Here is a 25,200-nt window from a genome sequence, read left to right on the forward strand (position 1 = left end):
CTTCATCCTTTATCCTCTTATTCTTATAGACTCATCCTTCAAGAAAAGCACACACGGTGGAATAAACACCATAAGGAAACGGGCACTCAGAATGTTTGTACGAGTTACAGGCCAGGATGGAATTGCGCAGAGCTCAGATCAAATGTTTGAACGTCATGTTTGGACAGAAGTGCTGGGAAGGTCTGAGATAATCCACAGTCTCATCTTCTTTCTGCTTGAAGGTACCTGGAGGGAATTCCTGGATTCCCAGAGTAACCCATCCCTGTGGATGGGCGCACGCATTCCTGCGTCACCCGCGGCTTCGCTGCCGTGTGGCCGCTCTGGGGCAGGCGGGTCCCCATCCAGCCCTCCTGCGTGGGAGCAGGTGCAGCGGTGCCCTGTTGATCCGTCTGGTCTGCAGCCCGTCCCCAGGCTTCATCCCGTCCTACACATCGGAGGCTCGTTACACATCGGCTTAGCGTTCACATAACTCAATAGGGTAACTATTAATGTTTGTGGCATTAAAATTACATTTCCGATTCTCGTCGCCCTCTTCTACGGCTGCTTGCTGAATTGTGTTACCAACGATAACTTCTGCTGGTGTTCTTGCCCTCTAAATTACAACAGTTTTTTCCCCAGAAACTCCTGTTGCGTTTCGAGGGGAATTTCTGCTCCGGAGTCAGGCAGCTTCACAGCTCTGACGGGAAATCCCTGCAGCCCATGTGCCCAGGAATGTGGCAGGTCACAGCTGACGGGAAATCCCTGCAGCCCATGTGCCCAGGAATGTGGCAGGTCACAGCTGACGGGAAATCCCTGCAGCCCATGTGCCCAGGAATGTGGCAGGTCACAGCTGACGGGAAATCCCTGCAGCCCATGTGCCCAGGAATGTGGCAGGTCACAGCTGACGGGAAATCCCTGCAGCCCATGTGCCCAGGAATGTGGCAGGTCACAGCTGACGGGAAATCCCTGCAGCCCATGTGCCCAGGAATGTGGCAGGTCACAGCTGACGGGAAATCCCTGCAGCCCATGTGCCCAGGAATGTGGCAGGTCACAGCTGACGGGAAATCCCTGCAGCCCATGTGCCCAGGAATGTGGCAGGTCACAGCTGACGGGAAATCCCTGCAGCCCATGTGCCCAGGAATGTGGCAGGTCACAGCTGACGGGAAATCCCTGCAGCCCATGTGCCCAGGAATGTGGCAGGTCACAGCTGACGGGAAATCCCTGCAGCCCATGTGCCCAGGAATGTGGCAGGTCACAGCTGACGGGAAATCCCTGCAGCCCATGTGCCCAGGAATGTGGCAGGTCACAGCTGACGGGAAATCCCTGCAGCCCATGTGCCCAGGAATGTGGCAGGTCACAGCTGACGGGAAATCCCTGCAGCCCATGTGCCCAGGAATGTGGCAGGTCACAGCAGGCTTAGCGCGGCGGGATGGGTCTGGACCGGGTCCCCGCAGCCAAAGGCGGCCTGGCCCCAGGAACGGAACGGCAGGTGGGAAGGATGGGGACAGTAGAGGGAACGGGCTGGGCATTCCTGGGACGTGCTGGGGAAGTCACAGCTCTGCTAGGGACCTGCCCGCTCAGGACAGGGCTGGGAGCTTTGAGTGGAGCGTGGGCCAGGCCACATGCAAGAGCTCATTGCCGCCGTGGGTGAACATCTCCTGTGAAATGGTCATTTGCAGTGTTTAAAAAGCAGAAGATGGAAGATGTGAAGTTTTGTCCCGGTTTTCTAGGACGAGTTTTCTTAGCGCAGTTCAGGTCGCGGGGTCGTGGCCGCGGTTGCTGTGTCTGTGGGGCCTCGGGTGTGCTGGCGGCCCCGTCCGCTCTGCTCCCGGCCACCCTGCCCGCTGGAGACGTTCACACAGGGCTGGCGCTTCCTCCCACATCTTCCTTGGAACGGGACGCCCCAAATCAGACATTTTTGATGATCACTCAATACATTTGTGAAACATACTGACCAGCATGTGTCCTGCGGGAAAGCCCTTTGATCGTCAGATCTTCCCATTGTGACAGTTACCTGTTCTCTGGTGTTTTTCCAGCGAGATTCACATCCATGTTACCGTCCTGTCATCTCTTGTGTTTCCCTCTGGCCTGAGAATATCACAGGAGACCAATTTTGTTAGAATTACTGAAGTAAGATGAAAAATTGATGGCGTTTGATGCCTGTTTCTTCCTCTCAAGGTCAATTACTGTGCCTGGGAAGACACGGGGTTGATGTGGCGAGTGTTGTCTGCAGCTCATTGCTCTGCTGTTCTTCAGGTGCTCACGGTGCTTTGCGCTGTCGTTTGTTCTGGTGTGTATTCTACAAGTTCAGATAACGTGGGGAGTCAGAACATACATGTGTGTGACTTCACACCCTTCTAAGGATCACATTTACCATTCTTGCTGTGGCCTTTTAAAATCCCCAGCTAGTTTTCTATCGTTCTGTTTTTCTGACTTGGTCTTGGACTATTTGAGTGACTCTTTTAACCCTCATTAGTAACGTGTCCTGGTTTTTGCCTCTGTCGGTTTCCTTTTGAATTTTAGCATATTGGGGAGCTGTTAATTGTAGCCGCGAGTGTTTCCTGCAGGCTGCTCCTGCTCCCAGCTGGCTCCCGCTTGGTTCTGCAGCCGCGTTCCTTTAACCGTCAGACAGCTCTCTGACCTCGGGCGTCCTGTTGCTCCTTCCTGTAGCTCCACGCAGCTGTCCCGAGTGTGCTGACATGTGCTCAACTCACCTTCTCTCTCCTCTGCTTCCGAAAATCCACAGAATTACTCTGCTGACTTGTCAGCTTTAGCTCAGTTGTCATCACCTTTATCAACCACTTCTTTTCTACTGTTTGATACAAGCCTACAAGTCTTTATTTTCATTGCTTTCACTGTTAAAAAAAGATCACCGTTTCCTCTGCAGCCCATTCCCCCTGGGCATTCGTACACGCGCGTATTGAACTCGCGCTCCGCGGCGCAGTCCGGTGTTTCGGCGGCGCAGTCCGTTGTTTCGGCGGCGCAGTCCGTTGTTTCGGCGGCGCAGTCCGTTGTTTCGGCGGCGCAGTCCGGTGTTTCGGCGGCGCAGTCCGGTGTTTCCGCGGCGCAGTCCGTTGTTTCCGCGGCGCTCTGTGCGCCGCGGGGAAGCGTCACCTGCACGCTGTCTCGTCTCAGTTCCCGCAGGTTGGTGCTCCCGTTGTCTTTTTGCGGCCGTTTCCCGCGTTGGGTGCCTCTTGCAGCACCAGCTGCTTCTGGGCTGTTCACCGGCCAGACCTCTCTTGGATTCACTTTGTTGCTCGCTGTGTTGTTACACCAAGTCTTGCTTGCAACAGCTGTCATTTTCATCATAGATCAGAACTTGAGCCTGTTTCCAGGTCCTTCTGGTCCGCATCCCAGCAGTTGGTACCAGAGGTGCGTAAGGACCCAGCCGGCCGGCGAGCTGCTCCGGCTCTGCCCAGCGCCGCGCTGCCCGCGGCTGCAGGTGCTGCTGCTCTGGACCACAGCAGCGCTCAGCTCTTTGTCCCTGTGGTTCACCTTCACCTTCCGCTCTGTTCGCCGTGCCTCACCTTGTGAGGTGCCTGTGAAACAGGAGGGGTCTCCAGCACCTCGTGCCCACATCGCTCTGTTGTTTATTCTGAAGACTTTCCTCTTAACCGGAGTGAGCCCGTGGCTGCTTGTTCACGGCTGGAACAAGGAAGCAGCATTTATTTGTTGTTCTAGTCCACTTGTGGTGGCGCCTCTGCATGTTTAATGGAATTTCCCAGTTCTCAGGATTGCGAGGGGGTTGGGGCTCAGCAGGTGATGCTGGGCGGGTGCTGGAGCTGGGCCGGGTGGAGGCTCCTCGGCGAGGGGACCGGAGCGGGTGCCCCTCACCGTGCTCCGATTTCCCTGTGCTAGGAGTGGCGTGGGGGTCACACCGGGCGCGGGGAGCCAGGGCTCGCACTGGGGCTCACAGTGGGCACGGGGAGCCGGGGCTCATGCCGGGCGCAGGGAGCCAGGGCTCGCACCGGGCGCGGAGAGCGGGGCTCACACGGACCTCTGGGCACAGCCTTCTGCTTCCCTGCCCACGCAGACGGGTTCGCAGGGGCCTCCCTGGAACCTCCTGGGGCTGAGTGGACTGAGGAGGGAGAAACACCGGACGTTTCAGAGGGAACTGTGTTGGGAATTGTATGGGAATATAGTGGAAGATTGGCGAGGAGGTTGGTTAAATGGAAATACGCTCAAGTGACTTGCAGCTGTCTGTAAAAAAGCACATACGTCACGCTAATTGTTTTAGTGAGCTTGTGTGCTTGATGAGTAGAAGCTGTGTGAGGTAACAGGCCTGTGAGGAGCTCCGCACACCTTCGCACTCTGAGATTCCGGCTCTGCTGTGAGAAGGAGCGGGCGGCTGCGCCTGCCTGACGCCTGGAAATGCAGGCGAGCTTGGCGGCTCAGATCCTCCAGCAGGGCCAGTTACCAGCGCCTGCGTCCCCGCTGCTGTCCCCGCTGCTGGGAGCTCAGGTGCCACTTCGCAGACCCCCCGGTAGAGAGGGAACTAAAGTACAACTTGCTCTTTGCAAATGCATTCGTGGCCTCCGGCTCTTCTCGCACCGTGCCTGCGTTGGTTCACGCAATCGTCAACCTTAAACATGTGGTTCATTGTACTGAAATGGCCAGTTCTGCGCTCCAAAGCCACGACCTGCCGGAATAACGAGGTGGTTTAGTGCTGTAGAACTGGGGGGTTGGAAGCGCCAGTGAAATGTGATGGTTGAGGTTTTCCTAACGTTCACTCGTTGCTTTTCTTCCTTTTTGCCCTCAAGTCTTCCACCCGGTGGAGTGTTCGTACTGCCGCTGCGAGAGCATGATGGGCTTCCGGTACCGCTGCCAGCAGTGCCACAACTACCAGCTGTGCCAGACGTGCTTCTGGCGCGGCCACGCCAGCGGCCCCCACAGCAACCAGCACCAGATGAAGGAGCACTCGTCCTGGGTGAGGCGGCGCGGGTGGGCGCTCGAGCCGCGCGGCGGGGCCTCCACGGGGTTCACGTGGCAACGCCGTGGCAGTGGCTGAACCCGACTGGTTCTGTATGAGTGCTGTTGTGAGACTGTTGCTGGTTGTCATTGCGTTCAGCACGCAGGGCAGCCTGTCCTGCTCGACACCTGAATGTGTGGCTGGTTCCCCTCTTCACATCTTCTCTTCTATTTTCCTCTCTTCTAACTTAAGAACATGGACAGGCTGCCATCCCTTTGCTCCCCAGAAAGGAACTTTATCCCAGTGCCATCCTGAAACACAGCATTTCTTTAACAGGAAAAATGGTTGTTTTCCTGTGACTGTAAATGCACACACTGGAAACTCTTCACTAAAAAGCCTTTCAGTAAATGATCTGAGAAACGCCATTCAGTTAGGTCGCTGTATGAGAATCACAGCTCAAGAAATAATAGACAACTTTACATATAAAAGCCTATTTTATGGTAAAAGATTAAGTGCAACCTTTTACTTATCCAAAGAGAAGTTCAAATGATTACTTGATTATAATTAGTAATTATCTTCACGAGGAAGAGTCATTATAGTATGACCGTTTAATTTCGAAAATTGGGGCTTAATACCATGCAGTAGTTGGAAGGCGAAGATAGGAAAATTCAGTCTTAAATATTGTCCTGTTTTAAACTGTGTGGAATGTTTAATGTGAACGGCATTAGGTTGTTCTCCCCTTCGGCACGTACCAGTCCAGCCTGCGCTTTCCATAGAGACGTGTCTCAGTTGTAGCTCTAACGCTGGTGGAATCTTCATCCCACCTTGTTCAGCATCAGCTGCTGCGCCGCATGATTCTTGCTGGGCCACGTGGAATAGGTTGGTTTAAGACAGGACGTGAGCTGGAGGAGCAGACGCTTCTCTCCTGGGGCAAACGCACGTACAGAAGCGGCGCTAAATAAACACTAATGCGAAGCACAGGTTTACGGGAAACAGGATTTTTACCGAACAAATTGAAGAAATCTGTGAAAGCAAATGGTGCTGTGAATAGCTGGGAGCCTGGAGGGCAGAGCAGTGGGTCCTGCTGAGCAGAGAGGAGCTGCAGCTCCGATCCCCTCGAGAAATACAGTGATTTCTCTGGGGTTTCAGTCCAGCCAGACCCGCTTCAGTCGTGGATGGTGTGTTTTCAGAGCTCTGGAGCCCTAAGACCCAGAATAAGCATTAATAACAGGTATTGGTATCAAGTTATTTTTCCTGAAATTCTGAAATGCCTTTGATAATTTTGTGCTACTATAAATCACATCATATAGCAAGTTAAAATATATAGAGAGGAGTATTTACATATTACTATAGCGATTATATATATTATAGAATCACAGCATCATTTTGGTTGGAAGAGATCCTCAAGATCACCGAGTCCAACCATTCCCCACCCTGGCACCCTCCATGATGTAGATACATATATAAGTTGAGGTAGAAACCTTTCTTTGAGCGGGGGTTTTCCTGCGGGAACACAACCCCTGCTTGGGGTTGGGAGCAGAGGAAACGGCCTCAAGTTGCCCAGGGGAGGTTGAGGTTGGATGTGGGAACAATTTCTTCCCCAAAGGGCTGTGGGGCATTGGAACAGGCTGCCCAGGGCAGTGCTGGAGTCACCAGCCCTGGAGGGCTGGACAGATGGACATGAGGTTCTCAGGACATGGGGCAGGGACAGGAATAGGTTATGGTTGGACTCCACGGATTCGAGGGTCTCTTCCCACGAAGACGAGTCTGTGATTCCGTCTTTGCAGAACGCAAAGGTGCTTACAGACGACAGCAAACAGCCAGGAGGTCAAGATTGGCAACAATGAGAGGGAGGTGGGTGTTATTAGACATTTCTAAATCAGAACTGAGCTGATTGAAATGAAACCAGCCGTTTCTCAGGGAAGGGAGATCCCCGCCAGCGAGACATGTGCTGGTGAAGCCGCGTGTCCCTCCAGCCTGCCGAGCGCTTTTCGCTGCCAGCTGCAGCGTTATCGGAAAGTCAGGATCAATGGAAATTGTCTTTCCCCTATAATTTTTGGAAAGTGAAGCTGCACTAGTGGCTCCATCATCCTGCGCTCTGCACAGCACGGCGGTTGTTTGATCGAGTCAGTGGTGGGGCAGCACAGTGGGATATAGTGTTTGCTATCCCAATGGAAAAAAACCCTTTAAATTAGCCTAGAAATACTGCAAGGGGGGGGATGGCCAGGGCACAGGGAGCGAATGGCCTGTGCAGACACTAAAGACAGACACAGTAAAGGGTAAAGTGGGGTATAGGCTAAGTATAGAAGCGGAGAACAAATTGAGAGAAATCAGCGTTAATCCAAATTTTAATTTGAATGTGCCTTGAGCACTGGTCCTAATTCCACCTTGGGATGTCTTACAGGGCAGTAAAGCGCTGCACGGGAGTGCGGAGCTGGGTTACACAGCGCCGGGCTGGGGTCGGGTCAGGGAGCCACGGCCGCCGGGTGACACGTGGACACTGTCCAGCTCCCGCACCACTGGCTTGGGGTGTAACCACATTTCAGGGCTTCATTTCTGAGGCACCGTGGGGCTGAACGCACACTTAGAGTGTGTGGCTGGGGCCATTGCTGTGTGTGGCAGCACTTGCACCGGCCTTTCCCTCCTCAGATGTTCCCAGTTTGCCCAACCAAGCGAACTGGTGAAAGAAAACAGAGAAACAGGTCATTCATATCCATCCAACACTGTTTCACCTGGGCTTTGCCCACAGGGAACAAAAAAATGGGCAGTTGTCTCTCAAAACCACTTACCTGGATGCACTTGCCTGTTGATTTAATGCCTCATTGCAATAGCAGACAATCACAGAATCACAGCATGGACTGGGTTGGAAAAGACCTTGGAGATCATCAAGTCCAACATTTCTTTCTAATCTCCAGCCTCAATTTCCCCTGGCAGAGTTGAAGCCCATGGCCCCTTGTCCTATTGCTGATGCCTGGGAGAAGAGCCCAATCCCCACCTGGCTAGAACTGCCCTTCAGGTGGTTCTAGAGAGTGCTGAGCTCAGCTCTGAGCCTCCTCTTCTCCAGACTGAACAAGCCCAGCTCCCTCAGCCTCTCCCCATAGGGCTTGTGCTCAAGTCCCTTCCCCAGTCTTGTTGCTCTTCTCTGGACCCTCCAGCACTTCAATCTCTTTCCTGAGCTGAGGGGCCCAGAACTGAACACAGCACTCCAGGTGTGGCCTCCTCAGTGCAGAGCACAGGGGAAGGGTCACTGCCCTTGTCCTGCTCACCACGCTATTTTTGATACAGGACAGGATCCCATTGGCCTTCTTGGCCACCTGGGCACACTGGTGGCTCATGTTGAGCTTCCTGTCCATTAGTCCCCCAGGTCCCTTTCTGCCTGGCTGCTCTCCAGCCACTCTGTGCCCAGCCTGGAGCTGCAGGGGGTTGTTGTGACCGAAGTGCAGCACCCGGCACTTGGCCTTGTTGAACTTCAGCCCATTGGAATGGGCCCATTTTTCCAGTCTATCCAGATCCCTCTGCAGGACCCTCCTGCCTTCCAGCAGCTCCACACTCCCTCCCAACTTGGTGTCATCAGCAAATTTGCTGATGATGGTCTCAATCCCTTCATCTAAATCGTCAATAAAGATGTTAAACAGGACTGGACCCAACACTGACCCCTGGGGACACCACCAGTGACTGGCCGCCAGCTGGATGCGGCCCCATTCACCAGCACTCTGGGCCCTCCAGCCAGTTCTTAACCCAGCAGAGAGTGCGCTTGTCCAAGCCATGGGCTCCCAGCTTTTGCAGGAGTATATTATGGGAGACAGTGTCAAAGGCTTTGCTGAAGTCTAGATAGTCCATGTCTATAATTGGTTTGTTTCTTCATCTTATGTATTTTGTTAAACTCCTTTCACTTTTTCAATATTATAGCACAAAGAGACCCCGTGAGGCTTGTTCACCTCGGTGGTGTCTGTACGGATTTCTCAGGCCGGTGCAGCGTGAGGCTGTTTCCGAGGGCTCCGGTGTGACGTGGGGTTTTGCTCTGGCCGCACGCGCCGCCGGCTGCTCCCCCAGCCCCGCTGTGCTCACCGTTGTTCTCCGCAGAAATCCCCGGCCAAGAAGCTGAGCCAGGCCATCAGCAGGTCCCTGGGCTGCGTCCCCAGCCGCGAGCCGCCCCGGCCCCTCTTCCCCGAGCAGCCCGAGAAGCCGCTGGACCTCGCGCACATCGTGTGAGTACCTGCTCTCATTCGCTAATCAGGCGCTGCCTTTACATTAGTGTTATCACATTGCAGTGCTATTCATGTTGTGTTTCTCTGAAAAATGATTTGAAACATACTATTCTGTTAAGAGTGTCTTGTTCACAAGAAGAAGGATGCAGAATGTGTTGATGTGCCACTGGCTATATATTTTACCTGCGTTCAGTACCATTTCAAAGTGCTACATACCCTTTGCACGTCACCATAATGGATTGGACTCTATATTCTCCTTTATCATAGGTTAGAATTATATAAACAAAGCGATGTTAAGCAAGGGACGCGTTGACCCGCAGGTTCACGTTCCGTGCTGTGAGCAGCAGCGGGTTTAGCAGGTGCTGCGGTCTGGGAGCGTTGGCTTCGCGTCCTTCTCTGTCTCCGAGGTCTTTGTGTGTTTGTTGTAACCCTTTCGTTCCGGCCTCAGAGTCGAACCAATGAAATGATTTTGATGAGACATCATCCTACAGGTGTTGGTTGCAACAAACCTGAAATGAGTCTGCTTCCCTGATTTGCCAGATTTCACATCAAAAGTAAAACCTGAGACAGATTCCCTTACTGTGTGTCTATAATAAACTGAGCCCGCAAGTCGATCTGGTTTAATGCCCTATGGAGTCATGAGGAAGAGTCTCAGTCTTTCCATGTATCTGCAGTTAAGCACGTGCTGTAGAGCGAGGAGCAAAGCGAAGGGTTGTAATGGATGGACAGTGAACATCTCCCGTTTGCATCAGGACTGAGTCGGTTGCTGTTGTGAGAGTAAGTGGAGCTGCTGCTCCTCTGGGTCACATTTGGTGTTGTCTCCGACACCGGCTGCTTCGTGAGCTGTTTTCTGTGCCAGGGTCTCTGACTGGAGAAGCCGCTGTCGGGTGCGGGTGTCTCGGCGCCGGCAGTTGGGTGTGGGGACGTGCTGCCGGGTTGGCTTCGAGCCGGGGTTCCGCGTCGGGGGCTGCTGGGCCGCGGAGAACAGTCCCGAGTTCACAGTGTTATCAGATCCTTCACCCCTTCGCATTTGCTCTTTAGATTTTTCTGCGTGCTGCTCCCATGTTGAAATGCCTGAACGTTCACCAGAGCACATCAGGAGTTTATGGTGTAATACTTGTATAAAATATAAAAGATGTAACTGTGTGAGTGTAGTGCATGTAAATAGTTTGGGGGTGGAATCGTGGCTGCCTGCACAGGCCGGTGCTGGAACCGGGCCCAAAACCACCAGCCAAAGCTTTTCTGTGGCACAGATTGCCCAATTTGCCCAGTTACCTCTTTCTTTTGCTGGGACTGTTAGTGTGTTAACGGGTCAGACCGGGTCCAGGTGAGGAAGGGGAGCTGGAAGCGGTGGCTTTGTCCTGAGCCCGGCTTTGTCCCGAGCCCGGCTTTGTCCTGAGCCCAGGGAGGCTGGGCAAGGTGCGCTGGAGGGCGCACCCTAAAAACTCAAAGTATTGGGAAATATGGCATAACGCAACAAGGCCAACTGTGGGAACAGCAGATGGTGGTCTGGTGTAAAAATAGTGTAAGTAGATGGTTTATATCAAACACTAAATCACATGAAAATGAAATTAACGTAGGACTAAGAAAGCCGTTGTTCAGCTGTGACCGTGGCTCCTTACGGTTGTTCCGTGTGGAGGAGGCGCCCGTCAGCATCTCCCCCGTGCTCTGGAGACTGGCGCGGCGCTCAGACCAACTGCAGCTGAGTAAAGTGTGAACATCAAAGTATTAATAACTAGGAGCGGTTTCAGAATGGTTGGCCAAACGCTGCGGGGGGATCAGGGCTGGGGGAGCGGACCCAGCTCTGCCTGCGCGGATAACAGCCGGGGACCGGCGGCAGGGCTGCGAACCGCGGCTGCGGAGCTCGGCGCTGTTCCAGGTGTCCGGGGACCGGCGGCAGGGCTGCGAACCGCGGCTGCGGAGCTCGGCGCGGTTCCAGGTGTCCGGGGACCGGCGGCAGGGCTGCGAACCGCGGCTGCGGAGCTCGGCGCTGTTCCAGGTGTCCGGGGACCGGTGGCAGGGCTGCGAACCGCGGCTGCGGAGCTCCGTGCGGTTCCAGGTGTCTGGGGACCGGCGGCAGGGCTGCGAACCGCGGCTGCGGAGCTCGGCGCGGTTCCAGGTGTCCGGGGACCGGCGGCAGGGCTGCGAACCGCGGCTGCGGAGCTCCGTGCGGTTCCAGGTGTCCGGGGACTGGCGGCAGGGCTGCGAACCGCGGCTGCGAAGCTCGGCGCGGTTCCAGGTGTCTGGGGACTGGTGACAGGGCTGCGAACCGCGGCTGCGGAGCTCGCGGCGCTTCCAGGTGTCCAGGGCCCGTCCACAAGGATGGTGGGACGACCAGCTCCTTCCTATCCAAACCGCGTCTCAGACGAGTTCCTGAGCTCGGAGCCTCGCTGCTGGCTGTCCGTGTGTCCGTGTGTCTGCGTGTCCGCCTGTCCCGGGAAGCGCCCAGAGCACTGGGAGAAAATTCCAATGATCTCATTTGTTTTTTGGAGACGAACGAAGTCAATCGGAGCGATCTCTGCCAATGTTGTGTTTGCCAGCCTGACTGTGATGGATGAGAGAACCGAGCAGCAGATAAGCGGTTTTGGTGATCGTGCCAATCAAGCAGTGGCTTTTGGCAATTGGGTGTGGTAAGACTCAGCTTGTACCATTTGTATGAGGTTAGTTTTGATTAACTAAGTGATATTGTTGGCATAATGCATTTATTATGTGCGTTGAATAGTTTACAAAACAATCAATGCAGGCAGATAGGCAAAAAGAATTGTTTAGCTCGTGATCCTCAGTGTAACCGCAAGAAGGAGCTGGTGGGGTCGGTGTGTTTTGAGGACTGCTGTGGGTATGGGAAGACGCAGAGCTGTACATCCAAAATCACCACACATGGGAGCTGAGGACTCATCTGATATTTCTAGAAATGAAGTATAGCCCCAGGGAGCTGTCGCAGGTGGCCTCGGCAGGGGACACAGAGCAGGTGTTGAAGCCAGACAAATTCAGAATAAAAATGAGAAACGTGTTTTTAATAGTGAATGTAAAGAGATAATTGTTAGGGTAGGTTCCGATTGCTGGAGCCCACAGGCTGCGAAGACTTCTGGTTTTAAGGAGTTACAGTCTTACATGATGAGAAAAAAAATATTAAGCATTAAAAATGGCTTCTTAGTTTATATTTGCTAAAGGAGAGATTGCATTTGACATGGATTGTGTTTCCTGGGGGGAGATAATGTAGAGTTTTCCTTTGCTGCGCTGTGATTTCAGGTTGTAACTTGGCCGTTTTCCCTGGCTCTGCACCCGGCAACTGCAAAACCCTCCCAAACACTCATTAAACTGTGACCCGAGGTGGATCGTGTTGGGGACAAAACCCTCTTGTCAAAAATGACCCGTGTGAGATGAGGTGGGTTTCCCAGCCAGAGCCCCCCTGCCATGCCACCCAAGCTGGACGTGGCACGCGTGGGTGTTGCGCTGGCACGCGTGGGTGTTGCGGTGCTGCTGAGTACGGCGGTTCCTGGTGGCGTGGCCGCGGCTGCAGTGACAGATGAGCTGTGTCACCCGAGGCTGTGTCACCGTCCTCCCTGTGACACCCCGGGGTCTGCACGGGAGAGGGGGCAGACCGTGGCGTGTGTCCCCTCTGAGCACGGGGAGCGCAGCGTGACCCGTGACCGTGGCTCCGTGCAGGTGAGCTGTGCCAAACGGACACTCTGCGGGTCACAGTGACAAGCGTGCGGAGCCACGGGGAGCTGAAGGTCGCTGGAGGATTTCAAATGCTCTTTGTGGTGTTTGGGGACTGGAGATGCTGCTTTGCACCCTCAGCAGGGACGCGACGGGACGAGGAGGCGTTTGCAGGGATTCACAAAGGGTTCGCGCTCCTGTTGGCACGGCTGGCAGCAAATGAAGCTGGGGCCGGTGTCCCGCGTGTGTCACTGTGCTCTCCTGCGTGTGTCACCGTGCTCTCCTGGCGGGCAGCAGGGCCGCCGTCCTAGGGATGATAACCTGGGCTGTAGAGAAGCTGCACCCAGAAGAGAGCTGGGGTTTGGTTGGTGGCCCCAGCTCGGCCAGGGTGTCGTTTGCTGTGACCCGCTGGTGTGACCACAGCTCTGCTGGTCTCTGCCGGCCCGGCTGCTTTGGCACCGTTGTCGTGGTGCTGGGGTCTGCTGCTTGGAAAAGATCTTTGAGATCATCAGCTGTTAACACAACACTGCCAAGGCCACCACTGCCTCATGTCCTGAGAACCTCCTGTCCGTCTGTCCAGCCCTCCAGGGCTGGTGACTCCAGCACTGCCCTGGGCAGCCTGTTCCAATGCCCCACAGCCCTTTGGGGAAGAAATTGTTCCCACATCCAACCTCAACCTCCCCTGGCGCAACTTGAGGCCGTTTCCTCTGCTCCTGGCGCTTGTTCCTGGGGAGCAGAGCCCGACCCCCCTGGCTCCAAGCTCCTTTCAGGCAGGTCAGAGATCAGAAGGTCTCCCCTCAGCTCCTGTTCTCCAGCTGAACCCCCAGGTCCCTCAGCCGCTCCATCACACTTGTGCTCCAGCCCCTCACCAGCTCCGTTCCCTTCTCTCCACTCGCTCCAGCACCTCAAGGCCTTTCTTGGCGTGAGGGGCCCAGAACTGCCCCAGGGTTGGCGATTTGGCCTCCCCAGGTCCCAGCACGGGGACGGTCGCTGCCCTGGGCCTGCTGGCCACACCAGTGCTGGCACCAGCCAGGGTGCTGTGGCCTCTTGTCCCCTGGGCACACGCTGGCTTGTGTTCAGCCGCTGGCACCAACACGCCCAGGGCCTTTTCCACCAAGTGGATTCAGACTAGAAACAAGGAAGAAATAGTTTGTGCTGAGGGTGGTGAGAGCCTGGCCCAGGTTGGCCAGAGAGGTGGTGGCTGAACCATCCCTGAGACACCCCAGGCCAGGCTGGACGGGCTCTGAGCACCCTGAGCTGGTGCAGATGTCCCTGTCATGGCAGGGGGGGCACAGACGACCTTTAACGGTGCCTTCCGACACAAACCACCACGTGGTTCCACGATCCCTCAGCACCAGCAGGAACGGACACTGAAAAGCATCTTAATTATCACCATTGGTGAGGTGCTTGCACGTGGTTGTGAGGTCTCAGCATCCTGTTGGCTTTATATTTTTGCATATTATTTGAAAATTCCAGTTTCTCTGAGATCTGCCTGAGCAGTTGGTGTGGATGTGCTTTGCTGGAATACCAGCGCTTGGGGCTGACTTCGATGCTCGTTCTGCCGCCGAGGATGGCGGCTGCTGCTGCCGCACTGCGGGCATGTTTTACCGAAATTACATAAATATACATTTAAAAAATGTAAAGATGTTTATCAGAAAACAGATTACATCTTATTCTATAGAAGACTTGTGAAGCTAACCACGTTCGAAACGCATCTTTCCCTCATTTGCTGTTCTGTTAGGTTTGCATTTGAATACCCCACCTGCTACGTGGAACTTCCCTTCATTTCTGGAGGAGGAAGCTCGTTTCTCTGTTCTCCACAGTCTTCTGTGGCTCCTGCAGGGCTAACCTGATTGTGTGTGTCTCCGTGCCGGCGGGTGAGTTCGGCCGATGCCCCTGCACGTTTCCTCGGCACCCCTGGGTTGCCGCGGGGGCAGCAGAAAACCCTGCGCGTTCCACCCTTTCTGGGGATGGACGGTTCCTGCCGTTGGGTTCGTTAACGGTTCTGCCGTTCCCTGGCCGAAGCGGGTGCGGGGCAGCCGGAGCACCCTGGCGGCCCCGGCGCTTCCCGCTTGTTTGCCCAGTTCTTTCCTCATTTGGGCCACTATTACAACGGGAGAGCTCCGAGCAGAAAGGCTTGGGTGACATACCCCACTGGAGCCGTCCTGGGTCTGTGCGACAGAAGAGAACCTTCCATCGTTTTGGGTTGTTTGGGTCTGTTTCCGCGGCCAGCACGTGCGTTTTGGCTGTTGGATGCGTCTCTGGGTTTGGGGCTGGCCGAGGCTCGTTGGGACATTAGCACTGTCCACTCCTGCGGCTTTTCCTGTGCTCAGTTCTCTCTGCTCGTGCGGTACCTCCGTCTGTGATGGTCCTTTGGCAGCATCAGTGAGCGGCTCTCGCCTCTCCCTGACAAGCGGATATTATCGAGCTACGTTATGTCACCAAGCTACGGGATATTGTCAATAGTTAGTTAATAATAATTTCTTGTATTCACAGTGTGGTTCTGGAAATCAGGCCGGTATCTGGGACAGAATATGGGGCATTAGTTATAATTCCTTTTATACTTGAAAAAGGAGCCGAGACGTTTGATTAACCCTTAAGCTATTGATGCTGAAGCCAAACAGTTTCAGTTAAAAATCTGCTCTTTTGATCACGATAGCAATGGAATAAAGAACCAGGGGAAGTTGTGACTATTTCTTTGGTGCCTGAGGTCCGCGCTTGTTCAAATTGGGCTTTAGACAAACCTGAGTGACTTGTCTCAGTGCTGGAGGCAGTGGGTGAGTTTTCATTTGTTCCGGTGTTTATTTTGATATGCTATAGGTCAGATTACGTGGTAGGATAGTATCTATTTTGCTAACTTATGAAGCATGTATTCATTTTTATTTTGGTTCAGAAGGTGGAGGAGTTTGCATTTTAGTGTGTGTGTATTGGTCAGACCTGTGCTTATATTCTAGATTCTCTATTCTTTATTTCTGTTTCCGTCTGTGCTGCTCTCTCCGTCCTCATTCTGCCGGCGCTTTGGTCGCAGCGGGGATTCCCCGTGCTGTGTGTGTGCTGCTCCTGAGGGATGTTGTGTTTTGAAGGGTAAGCTTTGCACTTCTGTATTCGTTCATTGAAGGGGAAGATGCAGTGAAATGTGCAGCATCATCGGTATGTTACAAAACCTGAGGAGCGTCCGTGTGCTGTGGCGGCAGGCACAGCCGGCCCTGTGCCTGCAAACAGATCCAAACACCTTAGATAATAAAATATTAACAAAAGAAGAAAGAAAAAGCATCCTCAGTCATTCTGCAGCTGGACACTTCATCCTTGGCTGCCTTATCCGAGCAAAGAACGTTTTGCCGGATAAGATCCCTTGTGCTCAGGAGATGCTGGATCACGTGGCGGCCCCGTTTCCTTAGAGACGGCACCGGGATGCTGCGCGGGGACGCTGCACCTCCGGATGCTGCGTGTCAGGATGCTGCGTGTCAGGATGCTGCACCTCTGGATGCTGCGGATCAGGATGCTGTGCAAGGATGCTGCACCCTGGGGTACCAGCACGGTGCCGGAACGGGACCGGAGCGGCATTCACCACAACCGCACAGGTTTGCCAGGTTTCCCTTCCTCGCCGGTTCTTTGCTCCAGCGTGAGAAGCTTTGCCGGCGCGCGCAGGCGGCAGCGCGGTGTTCAGCAGTAACTCGCAGCGCTGCTCCCCTGCCATCCTGTTCCGGGCAGTGTGTGGGGGGGTTTTCCTGGCGCCTGCGAGCAGGTCACAGGGACGGTGTGGGCAGGGACACGAGGGACGTCACAGGGACAGCGTGGGCAGGGATGCAAGGGATGTCACAGGGATGCAGGGGACATTGCAGGAACACAAGGAATGTCACAGGTAGAGCGTGGGATGTCACAGGGACACAAGGGACGTCACAGGGACAGCGAGAGATGTCACAGGGACATGAAGGACGTCACAGGGAGAGCGTGAGATGTCACAGGGTCACGAGGGATGTCACAGGGACAGCGTGGGACGTCACGGGGACACGAGGGATGTCACAGGGACAGCAAGAGATGTCACAGGAACATGAGGGACATCACAGGGACAGCATGGGATGTCACAGGGACACGAGGGATGTTGCAGGGCCAGCCTGGAGCAGGACGTGTGGCAGGTTCCACCGTCCTGTTTGTCACCGTGAACAGGGCAACAACAAAGTCACAGTGACACGATATCGCGCTCGATGCCTTGTTTACAAGGAGAGTTATTATTAATAGGTCGCTCATACTCATGTGACATTTTAGTGGAAAACAGCAGAATTTACCGTGACATTTTGTCATGATAAGTAGCAGCGTATTGCAAATTACTGGAAATAAAGAGGCGCAATGAGGAGCTCCCCCGTGTCGGTGTCGCCGTCCCCGGTCCGTGCGGCGCTGGAGCCGCAGCGGGTGAAGAGCGCTCGGGCGGCTCCATTAGAGGTGTCGCACGCAAATACATGGGCTGTTCTACAAAAGGCCTGTGGAGACTTCATTTTGGCGCTGCTCCGGAGCAATGCGCTGTGCGTGTTTGCACTGCGTGGTAGCATGCTCAGGGACTTGTTTTCCTCAGGACTCATCTTGTTGTGAAGTCTCCAACATCCAGATCTATTTTCAGGGTTGCAGTTGGTTTTTAACTTCTTAGCGCGTCTCACTTGTTCCCATCATCTCAACAGCAGCACATCCCACCCTTAGTCCTGAGTTGGGTACTGAAACACTTTCGTATCCAAACATGTTTCAAATGTTGCCCTTTGGCAAATATTTAGGCTGCTATTTTTGAATTATACGTTTTTAACCTAAATAGTAGTTGTGTTATATGTTGTTAGTGATGTTTTCTGCCTCCCTTTGCATGGCGATAGCTTTTGGCTGCTTCACGGCTGAGTAAAGCGTGAGTCCCCGTGGAGAGCGGCTGTAACAGCCCGTCTCGCGTGTACAACAGCCCAGCTGCACGTTCTGGAGGGAACCAGAGAACACATCTCTCATTCCGGGTCCTCAAATAACGAACCACTCGTGAGTCGCACAGGAACTGGCCATTTTCTACTGCTTAAAATAACAAAAAGGACTAATTACTCTGGAATCTAAACGTGCACGTTTTCCTGCAAGGTGCTGATGTGATTTGCACCAGAATGCGGTGGTGAGATCCAATTCAATATCACAGTCGTCGTGTTCCCTTTTCGCAGGGAAGCAGCGTTGGCTCAGCACTCTGGATGGCTTTGCCCTTGCTGCTCTCATTGTCAGCTTCTATTTTTAAGCAGTTCCCAATTTGTTCTTGCAAAGGCACTGTTGGAAAGCAGCGTGACCGGGAGGAGCTGCTGCGCTCGTGTCCGTGCGGTGGGTGTGCGGTGCGTCCCGGAGCCGTGGCCACACACAGCGTTTCCATTAGAACACCCTAATTCCTTAGATATATTTAAACAATCCTGTAATCTGGATTACTCAGGGAACTGGTAAAGGGCCACAAGGAGTTTTATATCTGGTTCTGTGCCATTCAGGGACAGCCACAAATGCGTCTCCATCCTCAGGTTTGTTTCAGCCACACAATTAATTGGTTTGCACGTCCCAGAAATTCGGGTCACCTGTTTGTTTGTGGTTTGGTTGGGGGGTTTGGTTTGGGTTGTTTTGTTCCCTGCTCAGAAAAGAAACGAAGTGCCAGAGGTGTCTGTTCTTCGCTGGACGTGCACTTCGGCTTCCAGCTTGCTCCGTTGGTCTGACGTGAACAGGTGTATTCATCTTCTCTTCTACTTACTGAGGAAAAGGCAGCAGGAGATCGTTATTTATATTGGAATAATAAATAAAGGGCCTTATTTATATATAATACACTGTACAAAAGAAGCAATTTTTTCATGCCCGCCCACTTAATGATGGTTTTTGAGTAATTAGAGAATAAGAGTTCATACAGCAAATAAGAGTGAAAGAATCACGCTCTTGAGGGTCAGACCAGCTGCGGAGGGGGCGCTGGCTCCGGCAGTGTGCGCCGCCGCCCACCAGCACCGGAGCCCGTGAGCGCGGGACCACAGCAGGATCTGCCCCATCGGACTCCAGGGGGTTCAGGTGATTGTTGCACTCCTCGGGTGCATGGAGTGGAAGAGCCATGGCAATGTGTAAGAAATCAAAACCGTTTTCACCTCATCTTGTTTAAAAGGAGCTCTGTGTGCTCCTGCGGAGCGTCAGCGTCCCTGTGTGCTCGCACCAGCGCTCCTCTTCTGGTGGGATTCACGTCTGTATTGCGCCGTTAGCCCACGTTATGCTCCTTGGCCTTGCCATTTGCACAGAAAGCTCTGAAATACGTATCGGTGCGTTCGCCTTGTTCTCTTGCCTAGCATGGTTAAGCTTTCTTTAACCTAGAGCTGGTTTCCTCGATAGCAGCCTGAAGTCAGGCCTGAAAGGCCGTTACGAAGTGAATGAACCTTCTGTGTTGGGATCTCCCCAGCTGCTCGCTCAGCACCTGCCTCCTGAGCACCTGTGGGGCTGTTACCGCAGGATGGTGGATGATCTCGAGTTGGAAGGGACCAGTTGGGATCCCCGAGCGCCTCGGTGCAGACTGCGCTGCTGCCGCACGCCATCCCGGCTCAGACCGCTCAGCACCTCGGGTGCAGGAAGGAAAGATGCTGATTTTGGGTGTGCGAGGGTACTTGAACACAGGTTGCTCAGAGCGTGGTGGAGTCTCTGTCCTGGAGGTGTCAGGAACGCAGCTGGCCGGCTGCTCTGCCTGCTGCTGGGGCAGGGGCCTGGGCTGGGTCACCTCGCCAGGTGCCTTCCCAGCTCAGCCATGTCATCTCAGGTACCCAGCTGCACGAACCAGCTCCGGGATGCTGGGCAGGGTGCTCGACCAGTGCCAGAACTCACGGGTTAACTTGGGATTGTTGCCACCGCTGATGCTGGGTTTGCCGGGGCTGTTGACGCTCATCACACCCCGTCCTCTGGCAGATTTGTGATTGAATGCGGTGTGGCTTTGATATCTTCCCAGGAAGAAATTGTTCCCACATCCAACCTCAACCTCCCCTGGGCAACTTGAGGCCGTTTCCTTTGTTCCTGGGTAGCAGAGCCCGACCCCCGTGGCTCCAAGCTCCTTTCAGGCAGGTCAGGGATCAGGTCTCCCCTCAGCTCTGCTCCCCGCGCAGGGACCGGGGGCAGCGCTGGGCTGCGGGTCCCTGGCCCAGAGCTCTGCCCAGCTCAGCCCCGCAGGACCTGGGCTGCTGTGAGGGGACGAGGTTGTGACAGCAGCAGGGGATCGTCTGGGCTTAGTGAAATGTGGCCCAAGCTCTCGTTAGTGCGATGAACTGGTGCAACATCCTCAGCGACGTGTGTTACAATCCCTCTGGTGGACTTGAAGCAAATCTGTTTCGATAGCGAGGTCTGGGCTGCGGTGTGTGCCGCCGGGGACCTGGACCGCGCCTGGGCACTCCGAAACACCCGCACAACCTCCCTGAAGCTCCACCCGCGTGCCTCTGAAATAACTGCAGTCATAACAGTAGTAGTAGTAATAATAACAACCATCAACCACTCTCTAGTGTGGTGTGATGTAGTGTCAGTGTGATTTTTCAGTTTCATATATAATATATATTTAGTATATATATAATACATTGTTTGACTTGTGCCTCGGGCTGGTCCAGTCTTAGCTGCAATTCTTTGTAGTTCTGTTTGCACAAAAAGCACAAGCGGGACCGTCGCTGGGTTCCTGAGGAACGGCAGAACCTCTAATAATACCCGCTGTAGAGTCTGAACTGGTTCAGGAGTTCCCGGTCACGGAGCAGAACGCAGCTCCTGGGTTACAGATGCACAGCTGGCCAGTTGCTACAATAGCTTCAATTTTAGACAGACTTACAAAGGAGACTGATGGGTATCGGGTGGAATCAAATAAATGATGTTGCTTTGCTGCACGGGACTGATCTCGGATGGCAGAACCGTTTTGGTAAATTTTGGTTACTGCTGCTTTTTGGTCAAAGTCCCTTTGCAGGGTGATTGTCCAGCACAGCAAGAAGTCCCAAGACTCTGTTCCTTTTACTAGTGGAGGTTTTAGGCTTTGGAAGGCTCAGAATTGTCCTCGTTTTGTTCTGGAGCTTGATCGACCACGTCTGACGGGAGACAAGCAAGTGATTAGGCTGAGGCTTAATTGTGCTTTTCTCCAGAATGCACAATGATTGATTTTCCTGCCTGAGTTGTTGACTTAGGGAAAACTGTCGGCACAAAATAGCAATGACTAATCTATTTCTTATTTCTCCTTTATAGACAAGATTACTGTCACATTTAGACAAGAGCACTGAGAACAGATGAGGCAGCAACTTCAGTTACATCTGGATCTCATAGGTTTTACTACAGGTAGGAGACAGTAGTTAATACGAGTAAATACTAGTGATAGAGAGAAGTTCAGATCTTTGTTGATTTTATTAGAATTACGGCCATTCCCTATAAAAGCTTGTTGACGTGTTTAGGAAGATGATGGGAAGTCTAAGAACAAAGTGTCATCCATCCTGGGTTGGACCAAAATGCTGTTTAGTCCAATATCTTGTTTGCAGCCACAAGCAGACGCTTGGAGACACAGGGAACGTTCACACGAGTGTGTTTGGACAAAGCAACGGGAGATAAGCAGGTCCCAGGGCTGGAGAGCTCAGCTTGCGGCACCTTCTGGAGAGATGACTCAAGGCATTTTAGCTTCACAATTCACTGTGTGACCTGTGTGTGAAAAAGAAAGAAAACTAGGTGGGTGAGTAAATAGTTTAAAACGGCTCCTAAATGGTGATGTTGTTCCGTCCCACCTTTGCGCATGCAGAGGGTGCTCATGGCCCCGTTTTGGAGCCCTCCCAGGAGAGGAGGGTGTGTACGGGTTTGGCTGTCGGTTTCTGTTATTGGAGCTGAGCAGCCCGTGCTGCACGGTGTGTGGTGCCGGGAGCAGGGCCTGGCACAGCCTGGCGCAGTGACACCCAGGGCTCCCCAAAGCTCCCCAGAGCCCGGAGCTGTGCAGTGTGTGGCCCCCAAAGGTGCTTCTCCCGGGACCAGGGTCCCACTGAGCCCACTCAGACTCCAGCCCACGGGCTGGCATTGCCCCAGTTCTTGTTTCCAGCTCTGGTTATAGGAGCAGGGAGAACGTTTCCAACACCGCGCCTGCTTCGGCGCAGCCAGCAACGTGCGGCCTAAAACCACGCGTTCAGTTTTGCACATGGTGCTGTTGTGTTGGTTTTTACGTGTTTTTCAAAGTTTATGCAATGTGCCCCTCAGACCTCTCGCGTGGGACGGGAACAGGATCCCCCGTGTCCTGATGTGTGTCGGGAACAGGATTGCCCATGTCCTGATGTGTGTTGGCAATAGGATCTCCCGTGTCCTGATGTGTGTTGGGAACAGGATCACCCGTGTCCTGATATGTGTCGGGAACAGGGTCACCCCTGTCCTGATGTGTGTTGGGAACAGGATCTCCCGTGTCCTGATGTGTGTTGGGAACAGGATCCCCCGTGTCCTGATGTGTGTCGGGAACAGGATCACCCGTGTCCTGATGTGTGTTGGGAACAGGATCCCCTGTGTCCTGATGTGTGTTGGGAACAGGATCTCCCGTGTCCTCTCTTTGCTCCCCGGCACAGGCTGCTCCCTGACCTCCCGGCTCCTTGGCTCACGTCACCTTTTGTAAGCAGCGTGACTAGAGGGTTTAGGAGCCTGATTTCTCAGCGCTGTGGCCTCCAGCTTTTCCCGGGCCCAGGTACGGGCACGTTTCTCTGCAGACGCTGCTTTATTTAGGAGCTTGTTGTCCCGAGCGCATCCAGGCTGATTAACTCCACCTGAAACCTGAAAAATGTAACCGAGGGAAGAGAAGATGTTTGGCAGGAGGCGGAGGGTGTTCTGACGTACCCCCGTGGCCCTGCTTGTGCTGCCGTCTCAGCCGCATCGTGGGCAGCACAGGAGCTGCTCCTGGCGCCTCCGCGAGCTCTTTGCCGGCGGTGCGTTGGGGTTTGTCCTGCACCGGGAGTCTGGATGGTTCCATTTTCAGCGAGGTTCCCCAGGGAGCAATATCTCTTCTCTGTAGCAAATTCAATATGTTTTCTATTTTTCCCTGTTACGCTGACCGGCTGCAGCAGGTGCCAACTGCCCTGAGCATCTCGGCATGGGAATCCAGTTCTGTTCCAAAACCAGCAGTTGGGTAGAACGGGGTTGAGCTGCACCGCGGGTCCCGGTTCCGCAAAGGGCTCCTGTTGCTGCCGTGTGCTGTGCCCAGGGCTCAGTGTGCTCCCGCGGTTACCCGGGCGCACACGGCGCCTCACGGGGCTGCCGCTTGGTGAACGTGTCACCCGGAAACGGAGAAACGGCCTCACCAAACCCTCTGCACAGGGAAGGGCTTTATTGTGCATAATAAAGAAAACAAAACCGCGCAGGTAGAAGTCTGTTAACCAGATGTTCCTATTTATTTTTTTCTTTGCCTTTATCACTGTTAGCGGGGATTTAGCTGGAAAATTGTGGACGTTGGTATTTACAGAACGGGAATGAGCCTGTGGAAATTTCTCATAATGCTGCTACAACCAGATTGCAAGTGGTGAGTTAGATCTGCTTCCCTGAAGCAGTATTGGAATAGAATAACACGTCAGCCCCCACTCCGAGGAGCAGACCCACGTGCATGAGCTTCTGTGCGGTCATGGAAAACGTGCCCTCGTGTAAATGGGTTGTTTAAAGTAAAGTGAGTTGTGTGAAAACTCGTACTGGCTGCTGTCTGTGTCTGGTGGATGCCCAGCTCGCAACGCAGGGATTGTGACACTGGTGCTGAACACACAGTTTTGTTCGCAAAAGCTGCTGCGTGTGGCTGTTTCTCAGCCGCGCGGTTCTGCAGGTGCAGCAGAACCCGAACCGGGGGAATCCTCGGGAAGGGTTTGCGGGGTGTGCACAGAGCACCCCTGAGCTCAGGAGCCACTGAACCGGGTGGGTCGTCGGGAAGGGTTTTTGGGGTGTGCACAGAGCGCCCGCGAGCTCTGGAGCCACTGAACCGGGTGAGTCCTCGGGAAGGGTTTTTGGGGTGTGCACAGAGTGCCCCCGAGCTCAGCAGCCGTGGGACAGCGCTGCTCCCTGGCTGCTCTCACCGCAGCAGTGGGACAGCACTGCTCCCTGGCTGCTCTCACCGCAGCAGTGGGACAGCGCTGCTCACTGGCTGCTCTCACCACAGCAGTGGGACAGCACTGCTCACTGGCTGCTCTCACCACAGCAGTGGGACAGCGCTGCTCCCTGGCTGCTCTCACCACAGCAGTGGGACAGCGCTGCTCCCTGGCTGCTCTCACCGCAGCAGTGGGACAGCGCTGCTCCCTGGCTGCTCTCACCGCAGCAGTGGGACAGCACTGCTCACTGGCTGCTCTCACCGCAGCAGTGGGACAGCGCTGCTCACTGGCTGCTCTCACCGCAGCAGTGGGACAGCACTGCTCACTGGCTGCTCTCACCACAGCAGTGGGACAGCGCTGCTCCCTGGCTGCTCTCACCACAGCAGTGGGACAGCGCTGCTCACTGGCTGCTCTCACCGCAGCAGTGGGACAGCACTGCTCCCTGGCTGCTCTCACCGCAGCAGTGGGACAGCGCTGCTCACTGGCTGCTCTCACCGCAGCAGTGGGACAGCGCTGCTCACTGGCTGCTCTCACCACAGCAGTGGGACAGCACTGCTCCCTGGCTGCTCTCACCACAGCAGTGGGACAGCGCTGCTCCCTGGCTGCTCTCACCGCAGCAGTGGGACAGCACTGCTCCCTGGCTGCTCTCACCACAGCAGTGGGACAGCGCTGCTCACTGGCTGCTCTCACCACAGCAGTGGGACAGCACTGCTCCCTGGCTGCTCTCACCGCAGCAGTGGGACAGCGCTGCTCACTGGCTGCTCTCACCACAGCAGTGGGACAGCACTGCTCCCTGGCTGCTCTCACCGCAGCAGTGGGACAGCGCTGCTCACTGGCTGCTCTCACCGCAGCAGGGCTCTGCATTTCCACTCGCAAAACGAATGGCTTCCAAACATGGCACTGTGACACATCTGTCGGCTTTCCAGCGCCTTAGAATCCTGTTTCTGCTTTTCTGTACAGCAAGAAGTTCCTTTTCCAGTGGAGCACATTCATTCAGTATCTTATGACCAAGTCACTTCTCGGTGTAATGTTATATTTAGAGCAACATTAACATTAAACATGCAGAATTATTATTTCTGTGCGAACCCGTCCTGAGCGCGGACTGAGCCTGAAGCGCTGTGCGCTGCGCTCCCGCCTGGAGCTGGGACACCCCGAGACCTATCGGGAGCATATTGCGTGTGATTCCATGTGTTCGACATCCAGGGGATTTGGGTTTTAGCGCTTGGTTGATTCTCGGGATTACTGCGCTCTGGAAGCTGTTCAATGGGGTAAGGTTGGAGTGTTACGGCCGCCTGGGACGCGGGGCGGCAAGGCTGCGGTGCTGGTGGCGCGAGGCCTCTGCAGCACCGCCTGGGAACCGGCTGGCAAGGGTTCATTCCAGTCC

The 25,200-nt window shown here is 54.4% G+C and overlaps 1 protein-coding gene across 1 annotated transcript in view; it reads left to right on the forward strand.

Moving 5' to 3' along the window:
- Positions 1 to 25,200, forward strand: part of DTNB (dystrobrevin beta) — a 174,267-nt gene that overhangs the window by 42,990 nt on the left and 106,077 nt on the right. Inside the window, exons 9-10 of the mRNA XM_080341105.1 lie at positions 4,740 to 4,906; positions 8,972 to 9,096. Coding sequence (XP_080197231.1) covers positions 4,740 to 4,906; positions 8,972 to 9,096 — 292 coding nt within the window. The remainder of the gene's footprint in view (positions 1 to 4,739; positions 4,907 to 8,971; positions 9,097 to 25,200) is intronic.

The sequence above is a fragment of the Nesoenas mayeri genome (genome assembly GCF_963082525.1).
Source record: "Nesoenas mayeri genome assembly, chromosome: 3".
In the NCBI taxonomy this organism is placed as follows: domain Eukaryota; kingdom Metazoa; phylum Chordata; class Aves; order Columbiformes; family Columbidae; genus Nesoenas; species Nesoenas mayeri.